This window comes from Parasteatoda tepidariorum, chromosome 3 (genome assembly GCF_043381705.1).
Source record: "Parasteatoda tepidariorum isolate YZ-2023 chromosome 3, CAS_Ptep_4.0, whole genome shotgun sequence".
In the NCBI taxonomy this organism is placed as follows: Eukaryota; Metazoa; Arthropoda; class Arachnida; order Araneae; family Theridiidae; genus Parasteatoda; species Parasteatoda tepidariorum.
The window spans coordinates 22,324,340-22,333,870 of NC_092206.1; the positions used below are offsets into that span (position 1 = coordinate 22,324,340).

Consider the following 9,531-nt stretch of genomic DNA (forward strand, 5'->3'; position numbering starts at 1 on the left):
ATAGCGCGAGGAAATGTATTTTACCCTGATTTGCCTCTCTCGATCACAATGGTTTTCTTTGTTCTGTTTTTTTCATCTTTATTTTTGTTTCACTCTCTGCTACAGCGTTTTTACTTATTTTCTTTCTCATTTTTATTTTTCGATGGCAACTTTACGTTTTTTATTTCTAATTCACGACTGGCAAGTTTTGATAATGGGCCCCTATTTTTGAGCGCTTGAAACATGTCGACTATTATTTCCATTGTAAATATAAATTTCTGTCGCTAAATCGGGAGAAATGTTTCAGATTAAACATTATAATAGGTGTTCAAATAACATTGAATTTATGAAACGGTGAACTGACTTAACAAACAAAAGGGAAATTTTCATGAATGATTTTATGATAATTTTGATTTTTTAAAATTGATTTCATAATTTTATTTTATTTCGTGATCAAACGGTGAACGGTCGTTATGGTGGAAGAATCGCTGTTATAAGCGAGATCGTAATAAAGAGTGTAGACTGTTTTAGAATCTAAAACTGATCACTAACTCAATGTCGCCTATTATAATTCTTAGCATACAATGAGAAAAATAACTAAGCAAAAGCACTGATCCGCGTCCGAATTGCGTTTCAATCTTTGCATCTAATTTAGATTCTCAAAAATAGCCAGTCAGGAACATAATTTACTCATACGATGAGCAGTCATCACATTATTTTTTTTCATCCTCAGTACTTTCGATCCTCATTCATAATTGCCTTTATACAAACAACGTTCGTAAAACTGCATCACGGCAGCAAAACTATGCCCTGGAACCAAGGTGTTTTCGTTATTTTCGTTCAACATGGGAGAAATTATTGGTTACACGTATATAATTTGGAGCTGAAAACTAGTGCGAAAGTGATTTAATTTCGTGTCTGAATGAAATAATACTTTGATCATGTTATAAGTACATTAGTGTTGTTATTTTTAGAACTTCTATTTTCCTGAATTGGATAAAATGTTGCTTGTCATCAAAATTAAGGAGTATTTGTTGTTTTGACATATTCTTTGTTTTGAGGGTGGTTATTTTTTTGTTCGACACATTTCAAGTCCAGTGACTCTTGTTGTAATGATTAGGGAGACTATGTCTAACTAAATGATCAGACGTAAACAACTCCATTGTAACAGTTATCGTTGAATAATGGCTCAAATTTGTTAAAAATACAAAAAAATATTTACTATGTTACCTTAGAATCCATACCTATGTAAAACTATGAAAAAAAAAAGACTTAAATTAGTTATAATTTTAAAAAATGCATGTTTCATTATAAAAAATAATGTAATTTATTTAATGGGAATTCAGAAATTCTCACTAAATTGAAAACGTTTCTGTGTCGAAACACTTTAATACGTTTAAACGTAGTATTAAATAAACCTATTATTGTTTTAAATACGTGTTTCATTACAAAAAATAATGTATTTTATTTAATGGGAATTCAGAAGTCTCACTGAATTAAAAATGTTTCTGTGCCAAAACACTTTGATACGTTTAAACGTGATATAAGTAAACGTATTATTTTTTTAATACTTTTACTGATGTTATCTATTCTTCGATTTGAATCCTGGTTATCACTGTTAGAATATCATCGAAAAACGCAATGAATATTTTATTAAATATCTTAATTAATCAATTTATTGTTCTGACTATTCTCACTAAGTTTAAAATTTTTGTTAGTAGAAACTCATTTCTTAAATATTTTTATTTGTGTTGTCTGTTGTTTAATTTGATTCTTGTTTATCACTATTCAAGTATCATCAAAACTCGTTATAAATATTTTACTAAAAATCATTACTAATTAATTTATTGCTATGACGTTTCTCACTGAATCGAGAATGTTTGTGTGTCGAAACACATTTCTTTGATCCGTTTATTCGTGTTATCTGTTCTTTGATTTGATTCTTGGTTATCACTATTCAAGTATCATTGAAAATCTTAATGAATATTTTATTAAAAACCACTACTTATCAATTTATTATTATAACGTTTCTGACTAAAGTGAAAATTTTTGTGTTTCAAAACACATTTCTTAAATCCTTTTATTCGTGTTATCTCTTGTTTGATTTGATTCCTGGTTATCAATACTCAAGTATCATTGAAAATCTTAATGAATATTTTACTAAAAATCATTACTAATCAATTTATTGCCATCACGTTTCGCACTAAATTGAAAATTTTTATGTGTCAAAACACATTTCTTAAATCCTTTTATTCGTGTTATCTGTTGTTGGATTTGATTCTTGATTATCACTATTCAAGTATCATTGAAAATCTTAATGAATATTTTACTACTAATCACTAATTTACTAATAAATCACTACTAATCAATTTATTGTTATGACGTTTCTCACTAAATTGAAAATGTTTGTGTGTCAAAACACATTTCTTAAATCCTTTTATTCTTGTTATCTGTCATATGATTTGATTCCTGGTTATCACTACTCAAGTATCATTGAAAATCTTAATGAATGTTTTTTTCTAAAAATCAATACTTATCAATTTATTGTCATCACGTTTCACACTAAATTGAAAATTTTTGTGCGTCAAAACACATTTCTTAAATCCTTTTATTCGTGTTATCTGTTCTTGGATTTGATTCCTGGTTATCACTACTCAAGTATCATTGAAAATTTTAATGAATATTTTACTAAAAATCATTACTAATCCATTTATATTTATAATGCTTCTCACTGAATCGAGAATGTTTGCGTGTCGAAACACGTTTCTTTGATCCGTTTATTCGTGTTATCTGTTTGATTTGATTCCTGGTTATCACTATTCGAATATCATCGAAACTCGCAATGAATATTATATTAAAAATCACTACTGATCAATTTATTGTTTTGACGTTTCTGAGTAAATTGAAAAATTTTGTGTGTCAAAACACATTTCTTAAATCCTTTTATTCGTGTTATCTGTTCTTTGATTTGATTCCTGATTATCACTATTCAAGTATCATTGAAAATCTTAATGAATATTTTACTAAAAATCATTACTGATCAATTTATTGTCATCACGTTTCTCACTAAATTGAAAATTTTTGTGTGTCGAAACGAAGTTGTTCATCTCGTTTCTTTGATCCGAATACAACGGACTGAAGGAAGTAGGTCGGGAGAAGGCATTTTTAAAACCAGTAATTATCGAACTTGTATTTTTCTCGAAGGTTCGTCAAGTAGTGTATTCGCTATCGAAAACAAAAGCCCCAGAAAGTAGGTCTGATTGCAATTTTGAGTGTGAAGTGCCCTCTGTTATTTATTTGATTTGTTTTTTTCCCTACTAGCTATCTGTCGTACAAAAGCTGCTAATTGTCGCTGACCACTGCTTCAATCTAAATGTGGTGTATTAATCAATTTTCGACCCAAATACCGCGATATTTCCTTTCTGTCCGATATATTTTAAGGAATTTATTCTCTAGGAAGTTGAGGAGTCTGACAGATGACGAAATAATATGATGGCAGCAAACTGAAAAACATTCTTCGCAATGTTCTACCATATTATATATTTCCTTTAGAAAAAAAATAACTTAAAATTATCCTCAAGCACCCTACCTATACCGACCAACAAGGATAAACTAAATTGTATCATTACTTATAATCCCTTGTAATAGTGTTCAAACAGAGAAAAAAAACTTAAAATATTAGGGAGACCTGAAAGTAATGTCGTTTCGGCTCATTAAATATTCATTAGTCTTAAAAACCGATTTTTTTTTTCGATCCTGCGTTGAAAGGTTGTTGTTAACGAGGCTGAATACATTATTTATTAAAAATAAAATCTTGATAAAAAATATCAAATGTACCGAAACGTCATTACTTTCCAGCCCCCTTAATATTTTTTTAAGTGATAAAATTGTTTCTATTTTGTCCAATATATTGCTCACTGGGTTTCACTAGATTGAGCCATGCATTAGACGCTATGAAAATTATTTTCAAAAAAATTTAAAATGCTATATTAGAAAGAAGTATATAGAAAATGTCTTTTAATTTGTGTGTGATTTTCTCTATTTAACCAATGAGTTAATAATAATCGGCAACAATTAAAAATTTCTCTCTGGATACGACAGATTTTGTTGTGTATTTGTTACAGTAAATGACCAAAATCAACAGAATGTTGACATTCACCGGTGAATGTCAACAATCGCATATTCGCTTGGGTGAATGCCCGAAATATTTGTTATCCCCAATTTGATGTTAATTTATTCGTTGATATTATTATATTTATTCGATATTTTAATATCTGCTGAGAATAGAGTAGGAGAAACATCACTGTTCGGAGTGCCAGTTAAATGTTGAACAGTGGCACTTGACCTTATAAAAACATTCAGGTAGGGCATACCGGGCAAATGTAATCCGGACAGTGGCACTGAGCTAGTTTAAGTATTTAAATTTCGTTTCACTGAAATCGTTATGTACGAATATCAACAAGATTTTACAAAAAAAAAATTCATTTAATGGTTTTAAACATATTACTTACATAAAAGTGATAATCTGGAATTATGCTGATAAATTATAGATAAACCGTCTAAATGTTTCGATTTTTTGAATGAATAAAATGAAAAGTTTTTTTAGGGATAAAAAATTTTAGTAGCTTTTATCGGAAAAATTCATAAGTTTGTGTAAATTAGTGGGGCACATGTCACCTACACTAGGCCCTCAACATGACACCTATGAATGTAGCATGTTTATTCCCTAAACTATTTTCGTGAAGTTTTAAACGTCTTTTATTGCAGAACTGTCCTGATTAATTTCAGTTTGTTTGTTATCAGCTCACGATAGCGGGAAGGCTTATTGTAAATAGCATCATTAAAGGTTTATTAAAGTAAACCTCTGAAATACAGCATGATTAAGTAATTATTCACACAATTCCTAACTATTCTAAAACTATATGGACTTGGTGTGGCAAGCCGAAACAGTAATGGGTATATTAAAAAATAATGTAGTCTCTTCAAATTAGCCTGACGCATTGCGAAATGCCGACGCAATTGCAATTACAATTTTTAATTATCCAACATCATCATCAGTAGCTCGACAGTCCTGGGTGGACCCTGGCTTTCTCAAGAAGACTGCACTTGTCCTTTCTTCTGCGTGTTTTAATTAATCTAAAATATTATTATGTTAGAATCTAAACTTCAGTATTTCATCGCTTATGTAACTTCCTAAAAAAATTTTTAGCCAAAGATTTTTCGAAGCTACATTTCAGCAGTTTAACCTCCGGGATCACTTCGTTTTTACAGTTAAATTTTTTTACCTCATTTATAAACGAATTTTTAAAAAAAAGTTACAGTTTTTGTCCTTATTTCAATCTAAGCAATTTTTTAAAAAGATACTGTTTGTATGTGTAAGAAGAGAACGAAATTAATCTACATACTGTTAAATATACAAGAGCTATCAAGTCTGCGAATGTAACAAACACTGTTGTACAATTTTTTAAACTAATAAAAAATTGGGAGTTTTAGAACGAAATTGATGAGCCTGGTCTAAGGAAAATTTAAAAAATGCATAGGTGTATAGAGAAAGAATGGACATAAAGGAATATGTGAGGTTAAGAAAAACACCCTTAAACATTTTTTTAGCTTATAAATTTATAGTCAAATAGTCCACAAAGATCACCGAAAAAAGGAGAAATTAAACTTTTTCTAAATGTTTAGGATGAAATTGTAAAAAATATAATAATAATTTTATAATCATGGTAAATCCCTTGTAAAATTTATGTACTCAGAAGACTATAAACTTTTTAAGGAATCCAATATTTTTTTGCTTGTATATTTCACACCATTCCAAATATTAATTTTATGTTTTATTTCTTTTTAGGATCTTCCGAAAGGGAGGTAGGTGTGCGAAAGGAACATATTGCAAGCTTATACGATTCACTTGCTGCAGAACTCCGGGAACGCCTGAACAATCCCAATAGTTGTCCTATTCTATTGCCTCCAAAAGACTACGACACAGTGAGCAGGCGACAAGGCAAGCTAGACGGCATAGATTGCCGACGAAGCACTAACTACAATTTGGTAGGACTAACAAAAACAGTATCGCCTGTGCCTCTTGTTCATCAGTCTAGCAATGGGAAATCTTCGCCCAAAACTCAAGACTCAACTAGTGCAAAGTCGTCTGGGGGCAAGTCTAGCAACAAGTCCAGCAGCGGTATCGGATCGGATGAGGCCCTTAGTTCAGCCATTCAGGAAGTGTCCTCTCATCCGGATTTCGAGAGCAAAGAAATCGATCCTGACACGAGCTCGGATGACGAGGAGGATTGGCCTGATACTAGCGGGCTCCCGGATGATGATGAGGAAGACGATGAGGAGGAGGTCATCCCATCCTACGAGTGGCGTCGACCTCCTCGATACGCACCGGCTCCGGCAGCTCTCAATATGCCACGAGATCGCAGGAGTCGGTCTTCTCCAGATGAAGAAGACGATCCACGATTTGGCCGAGTCCACCGTGGTGTCCGGGGAATAGTTGATAAATTCGAGCGAAGAGCTGTTTCACCTCCTCCTCCCACTCAACCAGAACCCCTTCCCTCCTCTCACCACAATAGAACCCCTATCAAAATAGCAGCTAATGCTCGAAGATCAGACCCATACGCTGATCACGGTTACAGAGAAGTCATAGAAAGGGATATACCTGAACCAGAACACTTGAAGCACTTTGAAGTTGTCTACAGGAGACATAGCAACCCTATAGAAAAGAAAATTCCAAGAGATCCCCGTCCTGTATCCTATCCTGCTGCTGTTATTGACCCAGTGTCTCCAAGACCCAGCAAGGGTAGGCCTGTCTTAGAATCTGCAGTTGAGCACCGTCCCAAATATAAAGAGCTGCCTCGGCAAGGGTATCCAGATCGTCAGCAAGATGTTTTAATTGACCACCATAGTCCTGTTCAAAGGTATCCAGTCAGCTATAATGATAGGTATGTTGACAGGCATTCTCCGTCACACCTGCCTGCTCGTGAAATCGATTATTACAGGGACTCCCGTCCACTATCCTCATCTCCTGTTGGCGTCAGGCAATATCGTTCGCCAGAGAGACAGCCATCACCATTTAACATGTGCCCTCGACAAAGACAATATAGTGCTACAGACGTTCGACAGGAGAGAGCTTTTCCATCAAAATATGTTGAGCCTTATCCAGAACCTAGACCTTCTTACCACCCTCCACCCAATGAAGAAAGGAGAAGATCTGGTTATTTTGATCTACCAGTCGACCCCAGAGACTACAGACATAGTTTTGTGGAATCACCATTTCGTAGACTACCTCTTAATACCCAGTATTAGTTGTGGTAAAGCCTGAATTGCTTTATTTTTTTTCTTCCTCGATCTGCATTAATGATGTGCCACATAAAACTTTAATAAAAACTTACTACTTAGTTTTAAAAATTGTAAGAAAATGTACTCGTGATTTTCTGCTGCGTTCGAAAAGTTGAGATATTTCCTTCGCATTTTTAATTAACGAAAACTAAGGATGTCAACTGCTACGCATTTTCCGTAGTTACTGCAGATTTTAATATTCCATCAATAAATACTTTTCCCTTCAGGGAAATTTACAGGAATGATTTTATGATAATTTTGATTGTTTTAAATTGATTTTATTTTATTTCATGATCTTAATTATGATTTATTAATAGGTTTTGTAACTTTGTCGGCGTCTAGGAAGTTTACCGATCAAATTCATTATAAACTTTCATTGACATTGATTTAAGTATTAACTGACTATGACCACAAGTGCATAAATTTTAATATTTTCTTGATATGGTTATAAATTAGAAGTAAAATCTTCGCCATGAATATCAGCACATTAATTAGTAAACAATATATAATTTTATTTAAACATGTATAAAGATTTTTATGTTATCATTTCACTATTTTATTACACAAGATATTGCAAAAGCATTACACTTTTCACAATTTTTTTTATCTACACTGTCTTGTATAGAACGATGAATTTAACACAAGATATTTTATTTTTTAACAACTGTTATTTAACCACTTTGAAGTCTTATTTTAATATTGAATCACTTAAAAAAGAAGCTGTATATCTGTCACTGGTTTTGAAAATTATTTAGAGAGCTTTTAAAGAAATAAAATCTCTGATAGAAATGAGATTTCTTCTCTAATTTAAAAAAAAATGGAAAATTTCCTCTGCTGGTTACAGAAAAGCAAGGTTGACATCCTCGGAAATTTATCCTTACTATATTGTTCACTATAAAGTTTCGAAGAGCGTTCCTTAATAAATTTTCAGGGGAATGTAATGTGCTAGCCTGTCTTAGGGAATAATAACATTGTGCTATATTGTATTTAAGATATTTTACCAACTAAAATGAACTCTTGTTATTTTAAATTACAATACATATTATGATTTATGGTTGCAGTTAAGATAGCTGCAAAGCTCCAAAAGGAAAATTTTTTTGTCTTTTTATTCAATGTTTTTCCTTTTGATATTTTTATATCATATCATCAATTGATGATTTTCTAAGAAGCTTTTGATACAGAAAAATTAAGTCATTTCGACAAGTTCTTTAAACAAATTTTTTATGATTTATTTTAGAGTATTTTAAAATTTATTGCATTTATAAAAAAAAATATACATACCATCTTAATATTTTACGTACAATGGAAAGATAACTTACAATATTACTTAAACTATTTATTACTGTTAGGGATTTTTGTCGAATAAATCAAAATTTTTGCTATTAAGACTCATATTTTTAGTTTAGTATTTTTAATAAATTGTTAACTAATCTCAAGGTCCAAAATTTAGAATTTATTTTGTTTCAACGTTGTTCGAAATAAATATGTATGTTGAGAAAGAGTGTCTTGTTTGAAAATTCTATTTAATGTTCTTTTAATAGAAATCCTATGATATTGTACTGGTATAAATTATCTACTAATTTCAAGAATTTGTACAGTTGTTGAGAGAACTAATTTATTTGTTACAAAGAATAAATATGTGAATATTTAGAAGGCCTGTTTGTTTCTGTTGTACAAAATTAGCGATGTTCTTTTTTTTCTTTATGGGAAAAATAAAAATTCATATTTTGTACTTGTTTTTCATTTCTTAAAAAAAAATTTAAAACTAATAGTAGGACCAGAATGGAATGTCGTATTTTACAGTAAATTCAGACCGAGATAAATTTTTAAGAAGGTTTTGTTTTTAATCGATGCTGTTATCACCCACGCTAACAACACCCTTTTGCCATCTAGTGTGCAAATTTTTAATGCCGGATCGATAAAAATTTATTGGTTTTCAAGAAAAATCTCTGGAGGTGGTATTTTGGACACAATCTAAATTTTCACTTTTTTTTTATCACTTAGAAAACATTGTAGCGATCAAAATAAATTAAAATCTAAAATCGGGCGAGTATAGTGCGTGAAATAATGCTTCCCACACCACTTTATTAATATTTTCCAGGGTGGTCTTCCTGATCAACATTAATTGAAAAGATGAGATTACCAGATTCGAATTTTAAAAAAACCACTTAAGCATTTACGGATGTCTAATGCTCTTGGATAAACACCGCA

General features: G+C 31.5%; 1 protein-coding gene across 1 annotated transcript in view; it reads left to right on the forward strand.

The window, feature by feature from the left end:
- LOC107437506 (uncharacterized) overlaps window positions 1–9,052 on the forward strand; it is a 76,520-nt gene extending 67,468 nt beyond the window's left edge. The window contains exon 3 of the mRNA XM_016049530.4: window positions 5,828–9,052. Coding sequence (XP_015905016.1) covers window positions 5,828–7,287 — 1,460 coding nt within the window. The 3' untranslated portion in view covers window positions 7,288–9,052. The remainder of the gene's footprint in view (window positions 1–5,827) is intronic.
- The last annotated feature ends 479 nt before the right edge of the window (window positions 9,053–9,531 follow it).